General features: G+C 31.9%; 2 protein-coding genes and 1 long non-coding RNA gene across 15 annotated transcripts; 1 reads left to right on the plus strand and 2 right to left on the minus strand.

Moving 5' to 3' along the window:
* Positions 1 to 589: 589 nt before the first annotated feature.
* On the minus strand, positions 590 to 3,981 carry LOC145139181 (uncharacterized). Its single transcript, XM_079073098.1, has 9 exons — positions 3,920 to 3,981; positions 2,341 to 2,437; positions 2,106 to 2,194; positions 1,692 to 1,824; positions 1,502 to 1,536; positions 1,241 to 1,327; positions 1,043 to 1,135; positions 874 to 950; positions 590 to 795 (listed from the first exon to the last, which is right to left on the minus strand). The coding sequence occupies exons 1-7, from the start codon at positions 3,979 to 3,981 to the stop codon at positions 1,126 to 1,128; spliced, it is 513 nt and encodes a 170-aa protein (XP_078929224.1). The 3' UTR covers positions 590 to 795; positions 874 to 950; positions 1,043 to 1,125.
* A 1,257-nt stretch (positions 3,982 to 5,238) lies between these two features.
* LOC145138210 (uncharacterized) lies at positions 5,239 to 9,746 on the minus strand. Of its 13 annotated transcripts, none has more exons than XR_013721392.1 (7): positions 9,251 to 9,746; positions 9,078 to 9,164; positions 7,077 to 8,935; positions 6,797 to 6,982; positions 6,091 to 6,290; positions 5,707 to 5,788; positions 5,239 to 5,631 (listed from the first exon to the last, which is right to left on the minus strand). It is a non-coding gene; the product is annotated as an uncharacterized LOC145138210 (long non-coding RNA). The 13 variants fall into 13 exon arrangements; XR_013721389.1 differs by having other exon boundaries at positions 9,078 to 9,177; XR_013721398.1 differs by having other exon boundaries at positions 7,077 to 7,417; positions 8,643 to 8,935; positions 9,078 to 9,746.
* A 1,303-nt stretch (positions 9,747 to 11,049) lies between these two features.
* On the plus strand, positions 11,050 to 14,527 carry LOC145139182 (protein FAR1-RELATED SEQUENCE 5-like). The gene is made up of 7 exons (XM_079073099.1): positions 11,050 to 11,179; positions 11,234 to 11,359; positions 11,541 to 12,357; positions 12,426 to 12,621; positions 12,958 to 13,596; positions 13,780 to 14,370; positions 14,486 to 14,527. The coding sequence occupies exons 1-7, from the start codon at positions 11,050 to 11,052 to the stop codon at positions 14,525 to 14,527; spliced, it is 2,541 nt and encodes an 846-aa protein (XP_078929225.1).
* The last annotated feature ends 1,344 nt before the right edge of the window (positions 14,528 to 15,871 follow it).

Genomic DNA, 15,871 nt, shown 5'->3' on the forward strand with positions numbered 1-15,871 from the left:
TATCTTTTGATTCTTTTTATTATTATTCTTATATTTTATCATTGTTTATTTATTAACATATATAATTAATCATGGCAATAACCATTCATGTTATTCAGTTTTCTATATCTAAGTATTAATATAAAACTTTTTAACTTCTTTGACACTCTTTCTTACTTAATTTTAATATCAAAACTGGAGAAGTGTCCCCTGCTTTGCGGGGTTGGAAGCCTTCAATGAAAAGTTAATGAAAAGTTAATTTGTATTATTGTTGTATGTTAACAATATGAAACATGATTATGTACGTAATTTTTATTTTCGATAGTTTGTTAAATCTGCCCAACATGAATATAACAGTTATTTGATATCATAGCATCCATCCATTTTATATATATATATATATATATATATATATATATATATATATATATATATATATATATATATATATATATATATATATATATATAGAACAATGAATAACAATCTATTTTGTTGCTATGTCAGAAAATATAAAATAATCTTAATAAGGGTAGACAGATTGAATAATGGAATGGGTATGTTGCATTTTGCACAAAAGATATTAGTCTGATGAAGCAATAAACCCACATCAAAAAATCAAGATATTATATTTGAAAAGCTCTGAATGAAGTGCAGTTACATGACGATGTGATTAACATTCAAAAATAGAAAACCACACAAAAAACTTACATAGAACCTATGATATCGTAAGGATATTTAGTTGTGTATATACGTTCCCTGACAGTTACATTAATAGAGGTCGACACATCAATATCCATTGTCATTGCTTTGCAACTGCAAGTGAAACGTACCGAATTGTGAGTATAGTAAACTCAAATTTCCAAGCATATAATAGGTGATTAGGAAAATTACTTTTGTTACCATATATGAAACAAAGGTGGCTACTCTACAAACATCTCATAGTTAATACCACTGAAAGACAATACAACCTGAAAAAGATTAACAATTTAAAAATCATATTTTACATTTTATGTTATATGAAAATGTAATTATATTTAATTTAAAGGAAAAATCGATAAACCTCAGAGGGTTCAATAATATGTTTGTTTCTTTTTCTTTAGATTTCTCTGTGAAAGCCTCTATGCTCTTTCTGCAATAATTATATTAGGGCATGCTGAAAAAGAAAAAAAAAAAAAAAAAAAAACATGATCAAAAATGGAAGGAAATAGCAATGTACTTTGACATATTAAGTAATAATAGATCTTAAATATTTATGTACCCGCCAATTGGACATTTAGATTGACCATGCTTTGACCTTATGTACTCCATGATAGCCTTCTTTTCATATATATGCTTGAAATCCATCCTGTAACAGAATATATTAATGAATAAGAGATCTTAAAAGTAACATCAATAGTAGCAATGCAAAAAGGTCACTACAAGAAGTAGTAATAAAACTACCCACATTACCCTCAAACAGTCAATAGCTAATGATCTACCAACACGTTATAATTTTGGGCACCAATAATATGTACAATACCAATTGTCATCTTCTTTCTTCATCGTATCTTCATCCTACATTAATAAACTGAAACTAAGCATCAGTAAAACAGCAAAACACATAATTCCCTTTCTATTGTACTAAGAACATCATTATAATAACACATATCTTCGTTCTTCAGTTCCAATATTAAGACATTAAATGAAAAAAAGAAGAAAGAGTGTAAAACCTTGAGTTTGAATCCATGTAGTTGGTCTGAATCCTCTATGCCGGACCATGTTTGTGACATGTGCGTGTCCGTTATCACAAAACAGAAATCCAAAGAACTGACAAACCACAAATTAGTCAATTCGAGGATAAACCTAAAAATATAGCAAGACATGTATATTACCGAAAAGTAACCTATAAACCGAATAATCATAAAAAAATCAACAAATTCAAGGAAAGTTGTAGATTTGTTATAACTTTTCTTTAGTTTAAACCGAAATAACATTATGAATTAGGAATAACAGAAGTCGAGCATGTGCAGAAATCAAACCTACTTTTCTTTCTTTCTGTTGAATTTACATGAACATTGATGAACAATCTTAAAACAAAACATACAAATTTTATTAAAACCGACTTCATGTGCAATCAAATGTACCTGTCAATATTAACAAAGTTATGAACGAGTTGATTTACATACTTCTCAGATGAAGCAAGTGCTCTTAGGTCAGCTTGTGGTTCCTCAACCTACAAAATGCATAATCTTGATAAAGTGAATATGGCTGAAAAAAAGGTAGATGACGAACCGGGAGATTAATGACCAAGCTAGGGCTTTTCCTCACAAAACCTGGAATAGGAAAACGGGGGGGGGGGGGGGGAATCGATTTTCTAACCTGAAACTGAAACGAAGGCGCCGAATGTTCTCCAATCAAAGATGGAAGCTTCAATCCATGTACAAAGGGAGAAGGTTTGTCGCCGATGTCGCCAGCTCTTCAGTAGCATCTTTCGTTGCTACCCGATCAGACGATCTTTGGCGAGAGAGCAAGGCGACGGGGTGGAAGAAGAAGAGGGAGCATCAGTGAGCTTTTAAGAGGTTGTGACAATATTGGATTTTTGTGGGTTCATCAGATGAAGAAGAATAGGAGGAGAAGACGTATGGGTTCGTCTGAGCGGAAGAAGCGGTGGTAGAGCAGAAGAGGATTAATGTTAGTATGAGAGACGAGAACAATCGACACATTTTGGAGCAAGAGATGAAAAACGGGATCTTGAGGAAGTATCAATGAGGATGCTTTCATGGATTTGAGAGGCGATAAAGATACAATGAGGTGACGGTGAGCGGTGGCAGCAGAAGGCTATCCAGTAGTTGAGGCTGTAGACTAACCCAGGTAGACTTAAAAAACCCTAGGAACAGTCACTGTTCCTAACTTTTAACTTCTTTATTATATTTACGAGAAAGATTATCCCACTGCGCGGGGCCGGAAGCTCTCAATGTTGTTTCCGAATTGATAAATATGACAGACATAGAAAGTGCAAGGATGAAAAGTCCGGGCTTTGCCCCGGACAAAAAATATAAAAGTTTTGACTGCAAGGACCATGAAAATGGCTAAAGAATTAAATGGGTAGGAATTAGCAACTTTTTAGAAAATGGATCAAAGTTGTCAAACCGTTAAAGTTTTGTGGCCAAACTTTAAATATTAAAAGGTTCCAAAAAAGTGTAAAAATATTGATTGCAATGACCAAAAGTGTCAAAATGGGTAAAAAATAATGAGCAAAGTTGCCAAAAAACATCCAAATTTAGTATTCCTAACTTCCAACAATAATACAGGGACCAATTCTGCCAAAAAAATGGGAAGTTGAATGGAACACAAACAAAAGGACATGAATAAATTAATTAAAGAAGTACAGGGACCGGATATGTAAATCAAGGGACCAATATATATATATACTAGCTGTATACCCGCGCAATGCGGCGGTAACAAATAATTTCTTTTGGCAATTAGTTTCATTCGACAACAATTTTTTTTGCGTAATATTTTCAGACGACGATTTTTTTTTTTTTTTGGCATATCATTTCAGGTTAATAGTTTCCTTTCAACGGATATTTTCTTTTTAAGAAACATGTCATCGATTATTTAATTTCATTCAGAAATCAAACCATCAAGTTCACTCCAAAAGCATAAATTAAAAACCAAACATTAGGGAACCTAAGTATTAGACAGGTGAGAAGAGAGATGAGGGGATAGTTATCTTTCGATTTTGGTTCTTGTTTTTCGGCACAACCATTTTATTTTTCGATGGGCGACAAATACTTATATTTCAACTAATATATTAGCTATTTATCATCAATATTTATTATGAATTAGGACCTGACATTCAACCCCCCTAGCTTTTTTTTATTTATTTTTTAGAACGGTGGGTTAGTATATAACTGGGATAGAACCCAGGATCTCTTTTAGAACAGTGGGTTAGTACATTTTGCCGTTTTTTCCATTAGGTTTTTGCCACAAATTTTTGGTGAATTTGACACTTTTCATCCTTGAAGTGAAAATTATTACATTTTTGTGCGTTTTTACCACAAATCTTTAACGACTTTGACATTTTTTCTTTGAGAAGTCTACTGTTTCCCAAAGAGTAGATTAAAAATGATCTACTGTTTTGTCTAAAAACCTACGGTTTTTTTCAAAATTTACCATATTGTTGATTATGAGTAGTTTTGTATATGGGGATAACTTTTTTTTTTTGAAAAAAACCGAAAAAAAAATTAAAACCGTAGCTTTCTTACGAAACCTACGGTGTACAAGTCCATAATGCACAAAACCGTGGTTTTTTAAACCCAAAACCGTAGACTTCTACCCAAAACCGTAGTTTTCTTAAAAAAAAACCCGTAGATTTAACCCAAAACCGTAAGATACGGTTTGGGAAATCATATTTTATAAAGAGAAAGCTGTAGGTTTTAAAAAATCCTACGGTTTTATATCTTCAAAATGATTTTTTTATACTAAACACGAAACAATAGACGAATTAGCGAAACAGTAGAGGATTCTAAAGACCTACGGTTTCATGGGCTATTTTGGGACAATTTCTAATTTTTGGCTAGAAATGGTTAATTACTTTTTTAATTTGGCTAGATTAGTAATCAACCCTTAAAAAAAACCAATATGGCCTTAACCATCAGTCAACTTAAGGAAAATGTTTAAACCATAAATGCTATTGAAGATTTCCATTAGGGTATACTGTTATTTCCTTAAAAAATACATACATTAGGAAAATAGTAAAACAAATTGAGCAACAAAAGGTTCATAAAATTGATATTTTGTTCTTTCCTTAAAAAATACATACATTAGGAAAATAGTAAAACAAATTGAGCAACAAAAGGTTCATAAAATTGATATTTTGTTCTTCATTTAGCAATCCATTTAGAGCGTATATCTCAACCTACATCAAGCAATTTAATAAGCCACAATGCTTGGCATCTCAAATTCTCTCTTATACCAACAATAGTCGATCATTAAAAAACAACATAAACCCAAAACCTCAAATTGGTTCTTAAAACAAAAATGATTCACCAGGAAAGCATTCAGTGCCCATGCAATTAAACAATACACCAACGATTTATTTATAACGAATAGTTTTTTGACGATGCTAAGTTTCTTTTTGGTTGGTTGTTTTTTGTTTAAAATATTATGTGGCTCGTATTTGTTGCAAATAATAGTGTGGGGTCGTTTTGGGATACAAATAAAAATATATTGGTGTTCTTCATCCATGACATTAACTTTCTATAAACAAGGAAATTTCAGAAACCAAAAGAGAAATAACCATAGAAGTATCCATGCCTGATTTCAATGTTGCTTCAGAACCCAATCAAACAAATCTGCCATAAATAATATTTTTCTGATTAAATTAGGTATTCAGAAAAGAAAATAGCATACGAAATACATAAAAAGTTTATCTAATTTCATGGTTTAAGATTCCATTGAGAGAGATAGAGAAAGGAAAGAGACAGATGCTGAGTCGATTTTTGGCTATATCTTCACCATTAGCCCCCTTTTTCTATAGTCATACTCTTTTCCAAATCCAAACACATATCTGATCTTCAAACCAAAATGGAGTAATAAACCCAATCTAATCCCAAAGCAAAACATAACCCATATCTAACCTTCAATCACAAATTCAGTTGAACCCACCTGCAGTGTTTTGGGTTTAATCAATAATCAGTTTAAAATGAAACCCAAAATCTCAAACTATTATAGAAAACGTACCTGGTGTCGATGGATATAACTTCAAATTTCGGGGTAGTCACATCGGGTAGTGGAGAATGCCTTCTTCGGCTATAATAGCAATCTAAACCATCAACAAAATAACAAAGAAATTAATAAGTAACTTCGCAGAGAGAGAGAGAGAGAGAGAGAGAGAGAGAGAGGTGTTAAAACTTAAAACACACACAACAGATCGAACTTTGTGTAAAGATTGACCCATAATCCAGCAAACGAAAACAACAAAACAGAAAATCCCTAATCATATAGCTTCGATTTGAGGACGAAATCACTCGCCCAAAGTAGTCTCGAGAGAGGTAGCAAAAAAATCGAAGAGAAAGAGAAGAAGGAGAAAGTCTGTATATAATGAAATCAATATAAAAAGATTACCTTTAAAAACACAGCAGGAGGTGGCGACCAGAGCTGTTAATAGAGCGTGACTCAGCAAAGCGTCACGATGAGGTAAGGTTGAAGTAGGCAGGCAGCTTACCAGCAATTAACTCAAGCGTGAGGTCGGTGAAAGAAAAACAACCATATGTAGCTGTCTAGTCTAAGTGCCTAGGATAAGGGGCCCTTAAGTTTAGCAGCATCTGTAAAAAAAAAAAAAAATGAAACCTGTTAGTACTCAAAAAACCCAAAAAGTTCATTCCAGATCAATGATAATATAGTAGCATTTGCATTTAAAATATTGGTACTATCATTTTTTTGACATTTTTTCAAATATGTTACAATTTTCAGAAGAACACATTTGAATGGCAAGATTACATCTTTTGAGATGAAGGTTTTCTAAATATGGATCTCATTTTATTGATATCTTGTACTTTTCCACCTGAACATATGTATCTAGTGGTATCAATTATCAAGTACAACCAAAAAAAAAAGGGTCTACACAATTTTAGCCCTCATTTGAGCTTTTTGTAGCGCTTTTGGTCTTTGTCCCAAGTAACATGACTTTATTTTTACGACCAAAATTGACAAAATTACTTGTAGTGAAGGACCAAAAGCATAACTCATGTTAATTTAATAAGGAAAAGAAATTTGGGTATTCAAAACGAGGGATTTAAAAAGACACAAAGGTGAAAAACTTGGTAATTACCATGAATTTGAGAACTGATACCCTCAGAGTAATCAGAACCAAATGATACATCCACTCCAGGTAAAGCTTCCAATACTGGACAAATTTGACCACATTGGTCAACCTCATTAGACCCTTGTGAAGATTTGGTTTCTAGTGTAGTCAACTAAATGGAAACATGCACCCTGATTTTGCACTCTAGTGTTCCTACAACACCAAATACACTTTATTATTACAAAAAGAAAGCAAATACTAATTGATGACATTAGCTTAATATAACCAGATCTGTGAAGGAACCTACATTAGTTGAATTTATGGAAGAAATATTTGAGCTGTAATCCCATCCTATCTCCACATATAACAAATTCGAATTAGTTGTTATAAAATCTGTATCGACAATAAAAATAACCATAAACCACCTTCTTATCTCTTGACTTCTACTGTTTCCGTCTTCTTCTATGCCAAGCCAAAGGTATAGTGTTTTAATCAATGGAAAATAACTAATATATACAACTTACCAAATCCTTAATGACATCATAAACCCTCAACACTCTCGAATTTTCCAGTTGCTCTCATCTCTTAATCGATAGGAACAATTACACACAATGAATCCGATTGTTGCCTCTCTGCTGTCCTCCTCCTCTGTTCTTGTTTGCCAATATTGAATCAACCCATAAGATAAAGATTTGTTAAAATAATCGAAATCAAATCTTGAGCAGATTACGGGGTAAGAAGGAGAAGAAGCGGGAAAGAGGAATTGTAATCCACTTTGATTATGAAGCACAGAGGATATATATCTAGCAAATTAGCAATTACAAAAAACAAAAAAAGCTAAAGAGAAGTAAAAATTACTCATGACTAATTCCAACTTTTTAACAGGAAAATGTTTCTCAAAATAAGGACGATTATTCTTTAAACAAATAAACTTTTTAGCTCACATTCTTTTCTCCAACAAAGTGAATTTTGGATTTTTGTTTCCTGGAAGCTTCAAACGAACAGTTAAAAAAAAAGTTTGCCATAATGGAACTTTTGTTAAATAATTTGACCAGAAATACCCTTTTGACACAGAAAGAAAACATTCCTACAAAAACATATATGTATGCATATGCTTGTAAAAAATAATGTGGATTTTGGGATTTTTTTCCTTAAATTTGAAAATGTTTGCAAATCATACAACATATACCCTTAAAAGAACACTCACACACACTGGGGCACTACCTGTACAAAAATCATGTGGGTTTTTGGATTTCCCCTTAAAAGATTCAATAAAAACATAAATCACAAGTGTCTATGTGTTATCAATACATCGTACCAAAAAGGTGTGGATTATGAACTTATTTACCCAACAAACTCAACAAGAACATCAAAAAATAAAGAGAAGATGGGTTCTTCACAAAATTTAAAACTTTTTTCATAGTTTACCAAAATTGCCCTAGGAAACACAGAAATTTTGCACAAATATTTTAAATTGAAGATGCCAAAACAGACAAAGAGAACCGTATTCATCATGAAAGAAGAAACTTTAATTGAAAAGGGAAATCAAGATCGATCATTTTGAGAGACGTACTTACCACCTGTTCACATTTTCTTCTTGGGTTCTTGAACTTGGACAACTTCTGGTATTACTTTTTCTTTGGCTTGTTAATGGGATTACAGGGGCACATCCCAAATTAAGGGTAGTTGAATGTCGTATAAAGAGAAATAACAACTAAATGAACTCAAGCCTTCAAAAATGAATATGATGGGATATACTTTTAATGAAAGTAAACACAAAAGGTGTAATTTCTAACTTCAATCTTTATAGTTTATATGTGATAATAGGTAAACTTGGAAATAAAGGGATATAATGGTTCTCAATGACTTTTACCTGATATTCTCTATGGATACTCCATGATATATGTTGAGGATTTTTATGGACCATTTGGTGTGTTGAGTTCCTGATCCAGCTACCAAGCGGGAAAGAAAAGCACTTCTTTGATTTACCAGACAATCAGCTAAATTTGGTCTAAATTGGCAAAAATATATTGTGTGTGTGGTTACCCTGTTCATCTACGGTCCTAACCCCAACCCCCACCAGAGCATCTTCAATAACGAATCCAAAAAATGTAGTTTGATAGAGGGAGTATACCTTCACCTTGCCACTAAAATTCTGAGATGCACCTGACATTTTGTAACACAAAATCATTTGCACTTCATAACCATACCAAGTGGTACGACGAGCCCTAAACAATTCAATTTGGAGTGAAGCCCAAAAACAAATTGAAGGGTAGAAAGAAACTAAAAATGATGAAAAGAAACTTACCAGTTGGGATAACAAACGACAAACCCTGGAAGCAAGCAAGGCGTTTAGCAATGTAGAACCCACTTGGGGAAGAAATAACGTGGGTACCTAATTTTGGGCTCTTGACAGTCGATGGAGAAATTAGACCGATACCCAATTAGACATTAGCTTAAATCCTAAAAAATAATATGGACCTTAAATACAGAATGAAGATGAAGTCGGCCTGAAGAGGAAGTCAAATGAAATCGGCTTGAAGAGCAAGTCAAGATGGTGACTCAGCAACAATCAAGGAGAGGTGGCGGTAAAAGGAGATCCAAGAGTGGCACTCGGCTTTGGGGGAAACAACGCGACCGAGAAGAAAAACCCACCGCCAAGTCTTCTGCCTCATCGTGAGGTCAGGCTGACCGGAAGCAAACAGGTAGGATGTTTTCATCAGCAGCGAAACGACGCTTTTTCTATAATCCCAATCACGTCAGGCTGATGTAGGGCTGAAAGGAGTTTAAGCAAGCAAGCAGAGGGATGCATCACGAGTGGTCGGTGGGGAATCTGGTTGTCGACGTAGACACTCTAATCTTCCATGAAAGGGTTTCGTAATTGATGGGGCCTAAATATCTGGGAATTTTGGGAATTTTGGGTTCAGTACGATTTTTGACGAGATATTTGGATTCTAGAGGATTCAATACGACTCGATCTACGCTACGTCAAAAGCTTTAGTGAAATAAGGAAACTTATGCACCGAGTAGTTGTATTATATGCTTAATCATTTGAACGACTTAAATTATAATATTATTATATTGATGATAAGTTGTACATAAAGCTTAATAATTTGGACGTTTTAAAAAAATAATATTATTATATTCAATCTATTTTTAGAAATAGTAGGATTTCTTTTATAAGACAGTATATATATATATATATATATATATATATATATATATATATATATATATATATATATATATATATATATATATATATATATATATATAGGTAGAGGTTCATTTGAGACCACCTATATTTTGTGAGACATGGGGACCAAATTTTAGCCTTTGATCAAATTTGATCTTGTGGCTCATAAAAAAAGGGATTAACACTAATTAATCTAACTGATTAGTTAATTAGGGGTAGATTAGTCACTAGGTTAAATTTAAGATGATCAGGTTAGCTTAATTTTCACGTCTTCAAGAAATCATCTCACCTGTTAGGGTTTTCTACCAATTTATTCGATGAAACAACATTCCTTGTTATTCAATTCAATTTGATCGATATTATATCTCTAATCTTATATTCTTTCAACCGATAATCGATTTGATTTAGACATTGATCGAACGATGCTAAATCATAGCTTTTAAATTCGCGATTTTTGTGTTTTTCGAGTTCATGTTCTTGATTCTTCTACATCTGCAATTGATAATCTGAGTGTTTTTGATCAATTTTAACTCTGTGATCATCGATTTCGGTAAAGGTTCAAGTGTTCAACGATTTCTGCTAATCTTCATCTTCAACGATTGTTTACGATCTTTCAATCTGTGAATTTTACTCAACATCATGAAATCGTCAATTGATCAAGGTTTGAGTTTTCATTAATTTCACTGTTACTTGCATATAACGTATTCAATTTTTAACCTAGTTCATGAATTGAATCATCAAGCTATTATCGATTTCTCCAATTTTATATTTGTATGATTTGTGATTTCAACAATCAAACATCATCTGTTGTTGAGACATCCAATTCAGCAATCAAACATCATTTGTTGTTGAATTTGTTTGACCTAGAAAACAATTTAATCTATAATATGTTATTTGACAATGCATCATCTATTTCATTGTTTGATTTTTAACTTTCATTCAATCATTATGTTTTTCAGCAATATGTCATCTGTTTTCGTTTGATTAACATCATCTATTTGCTTTTCATTATCATCTTAGTGATAAGTTCATGAGAATGCATGTTATTCTTATAGAATATTGTACATACATTTATATATCAATAATGATAACAGTTATGGATGATTTGGATATGCATGACATCGAAAACAATCATCTCGATGAAGAAAATCATCAGTTCGGTTCTAATGATTCAGAGATTCTTCATAACGAGGAAAATCAATCGGAAACCCAAGGTAATCATTGCTTTCATTGTTAGTTGCATATAACATATTCAATTTTTAACCTAGTCACAGTTATGGATAATTTAGATATGAATGACATCGGAAATGATCATTACGATGAAGAAAATCATCAATTCAGTTCTGGTGATTCAGAGATTCTGCATAATGATGGAAATCAATCGGAAATCCAAGGTAATTTTGTTACTGATATCGGTTATTCTTTATAGAATGATGTTGGTGATAAGTTCATGTTACTGCATATTATGCATATAGAATAATGCACATATAACATTGTGGTTTTTTATGATTACAGTCATATGAATGCAAATTATTCTGATTATATGTTAACATGGTGGTATATTCTTTTTTGTAGTGCAAAGTGACAATGTTGCAGCACAATATGGCTCTTGCAAACAATTCATTGGAGCTGATGGTTCTTTCTTTTGGATACCAGAGGTTGAAGCTAGTTGGCTACCTCCTATGGGTTCAATTTTTAAAGATATTAAAGATGTTATTAAGTGGTATAAAGGATATGCATTAAGATCTGGTTTTGATATTAGAAAATCAACAGAGAGGAAAAATAGTGGAATCACAACTTCGAAATATTTTATATGCAATAGAGGGGGATTGCCAAACACTTCTACCTTAGACACGATTAGTGATGATCATAACAAGCAATTGAGAAATAGCAATTGTAAACGCACAAATTGCAAAGCTTTTGTTGCATTCAAAGTTATACCACATTCTTCAGAAGTTTACTTGTGGCGCTTTGAACAACAGCACAACCACAAATTGATCAATCAAGATTGTATGCATCTTTCAAGAGCTAAACGTCAGTTGGATGTTGTTGATCAAGCTTTTATACATAAGCTTTCGAGTGCAAAGGTGGGGGCAACTACAGCATATAGGCTAATGTGCGTTATAAAAGGAGGATGTGAATTTGTTGGTGGACTAGAGATAGATTGGAAAATTTTTACAAGGGATATAAATTGTCACATCGGGGGCACTGATGCAAATTTGTTGATTACAAAGCTTCAGAATCGTAAAGAGAATGTTACAAATTTTACATTCGAATACAGATGTGACAAGAAGCAGTTAAATGCTCTCTTTTGGGTTGATGACACTTCAAAACAAAATTTTGAGTTATTTGGGGACGTTGTTTCGTTTGACGCAACATATCGTACAAACAGGTATTTATTCTGGAATTATAAACATTTTTAGTTATATATTCTAATGGTATTTTTTTGTGTTTTTTTAGGTATTGTATGGTATTTGTACCTTTTACTGGCATTGATAATCACAAAAGGTGCGTCACTTTTGGAGCTGGTTTGTTGTGTAGAGAAGATACAAATTCCTATATTTGGTTACTTCGGTCATTCTTGAAGTGTTTTGGAAAAGCACCAATCATGGTCGTGACCGATCAAGATCCAGCAATGAAAAAAGCTATTGAGATAGTATTGTCATACACATAACATAGATTTTGTATGTGGCATATCACAAGTAAACTTCCATTGAAGGTACTAACATTATTGTTATATTCTTATCAGTATAAATATGACATTATTTTCAATATAAATATGACATTATTGTTCTTTTCTTATCAGAATATTAAATGGCATATTTTTTGTAATTAGAATAATATATTAAATGAAATGCCTTTTTATACTGTATTATATTCTTATCATAATATTAAATGAAATATTTTTTGTAATTAGGATAATATATTAAATGAAATGCATTTTTATACTATATTATATTCTAACAGAATAATATATGAATTGTTTTTGAAGGTAAGCTGGGAAACAATGAATGAATCGGATTTTAAGGCGGACTACAATAGTATAGTATGGGACTCCAAAATTGTTGTGAATGATTTTGAAATGAGATGGGATGCATTAATGGTAAAATATAAGTTACAAGACAATAAATGGATGAAAGATATGTTTGATTTGAGAAGCAGTTGGATTCCAGCCTATTTTAAAGATGTACCGATGTCAGGTCTAATGAGAACAACTTCTCGGTCGGAAAGTGAGAATTCAGCATTCAATAGGGTATCGCATCATGGTTATACGTTAAACAATTTCATGAATGCTTTTGAGTCTGTTATGGAAAGGCAAATGAATAATCAGATCAAATTTGATTTTGATACATCTACTATAATTCCAATTATCAAAACACCTCTTGAAGATATGGAGAAACATGCATCTATGGTATACACCAGGACTATTTTTCTCATGGTGCAGAGGGAGATTCTTCATTCACTTGTTTCTTGTTCACAGAAGAGTGTTACTTCAGGTGTTGTTTCGGACATATGCATTGTCAAACATAAAAGGACAAATCTATCAAAGAAGAAGGTAGTAGTTGAGAAAAAAGAAAAAGTTGACATCGATTCTGAATGGAATTTTAACACAAGTGAAGGTGATTTTGAGGTAATGTTGACATTTTTATAATTCTAATATTTTAATTTTTATTACTAAATTATTTTCTTAAGTTTTTTTTTTATATTATTGTAATTTTTCTTATTAGAATATACTTAATATTCTAATAGTTTTGAAAAATATTCTAATTTTTCGTTTTTGAATATACTTATTATCCTAATACTTTTGAAACAGGTTGAATTAAACAGAGAAGATCTAACGGTGAAATGTTCATGCATGCTTTTTGAGCAGTTTGGAATTTTTTGTAGACACATCTTCTGTATTCTAAAGATTTATGACATACAAGAGATTTCGTCAAGATACATTCTTAAGAGATGGAGAAGAGATATTATCCCCACCACAGTTTTGAAAAGGACGTTTAGATATGGTGATTCGTCTGGAAATGTTGAGAAGGTTGCATACAAAGCTTTTTCCATGCTTGATCAATGCCTGTCTTCATTAAGTAATGATGACAAGAAGTTAGAAGAGTTCATGCAAAAGCTAGAAGTTTTTATGACTGATATTGGTGAACAAGGTTCAGACAAATCACCGGTTACAAAAGAAGCTCATATTGATAAACTTTATAGAGCTACTACGAATCCTGAAGTTGTTGATGTTGAAAATCCACCTATGGTGAAGAATAAAGGTTCTGGTACAGGAAAACGTTTAAAAAGTGCTTTGGAGAAGGCTACTATTCAAGGTAACAAGCAATCAAGATCATGCAAAACATGTGGGGTTAAAGGGCATAATTCAAGGAAATGTTTGACATTGTTGAATAACTCCAAGGTACAAAGTGCATAGTTGTGTCTAGAAATATATTTCGATTTTTTCGTATTTCAATAAAGTTCAATAATACCATATAGATAAAATTTTGAATTTCTTTAGTTTGGACATTTTTCAGATGTTTTGGTTTGTGATGATGTATGAGACATTTGGTTTGTGATGATGTATGAGACATTTGGGTTGTAATGATATGTTATACATTTGAAAACATATTGATTCTTCTAATATTTTCAATCTTTAATTTTTTGAAGTATATACGAATGATTGTAGTATAATGTTTTGTTATCAAATTATTATAATACAAGATTAGACATGTAAGAATGTTATATAGGTATATGCAACATCTAATATTATTCTAATAGAATAATGATGCCACTATACATTATTCTATTAGAATATTCTACCATGGTCATTAAGAAGTGATCATAATACCAACTATACATTAAGCATTAATCACCTAATAAACCATATCAAGTTTCTTACATAATACTAGGCATCATTTTCTTGTCTAGTTTGTTCAAAATAAGATAGATATTACAAAAGGAATTTTTGTTAAGTCACCATAACCACGTTCATAAAATTCCAAACTTCTATCAAATTCTATTTACTACCCATTTCCAATTCATCCATTCTATTGATACCTTCCTCTAACATCTTTTTTCTAGTCGCATGATCAAACTTTCCAAATTCGATTGCTTCTTTGATAACTCTCTCCTTGTGGTTGTTGATTTCATGTGTAGCAATCTTAACAGAATATAAGGCACATAATTTTACAAATTGCACATCTTGCACATCACTGCCTTTTTCCATTTCCACATTCCACTTTCCTTGCTTTTCTCCACAATATTTTTCCATATGTCTCATTAAAAGTGTTCCACTCTCTGTTGTCAACTTCTTTGTGTTGCAGTCAATTTTCATCATCTTCATTGTTGTTGATCGCAAACCTTTAATTTTATTGACGATAAATGTAGTTTTCTCCAGATATCGTATAAAGTACAATTTCTGCAATGTAGATTAACAAAATTACATTATTCAATCTATTATATTGTAACTTTAATACATTTAATAAAAGTAAATGAAAAGTTACTAATGATGTAGGTGTCATTCCATAAGTTTCTTCTAACGATTTTGTTTCTATGTTGTCTATAATATGAACTTGTGGATATGTTAGGTTGAAAACAACACCATACATCTGATCACCATTAAGTATTGGGAAAACCACCTGCAAATCCAACAAATTGATCAAAAAGTTAACATAATTCCTATCCTTTAATAAGTAATATTTTAATTAATAAAATATTTTTACGAGTTTAAGATCATTGAAATCTACATTTGCCTTGAAATTAGATAGAAACCTATCAACACGGGTCTCAAAAGTTAAAAAACGCTCGTCAAAAGATTTAGATTCATCTAATAAATCAGAACTCTGTAAACATAGAAAAACAGAAAAACTATAATATCTTGTTATAATATACAACTAAAATATAAAAGTTCCAATTGTAAA

This window comes from Lactuca virosa, chromosome 9 (assembly GCF_052849685.1).
Source record: "Lactuca virosa cultivar CGN04683 chromosome 9, Lactuca_virosa_CGN04683_v6, whole genome shotgun sequence".
Taxonomy (NCBI): Eukaryota; Viridiplantae; Streptophyta; class Magnoliopsida; order Asterales; family Asteraceae; genus Lactuca; species Lactuca virosa.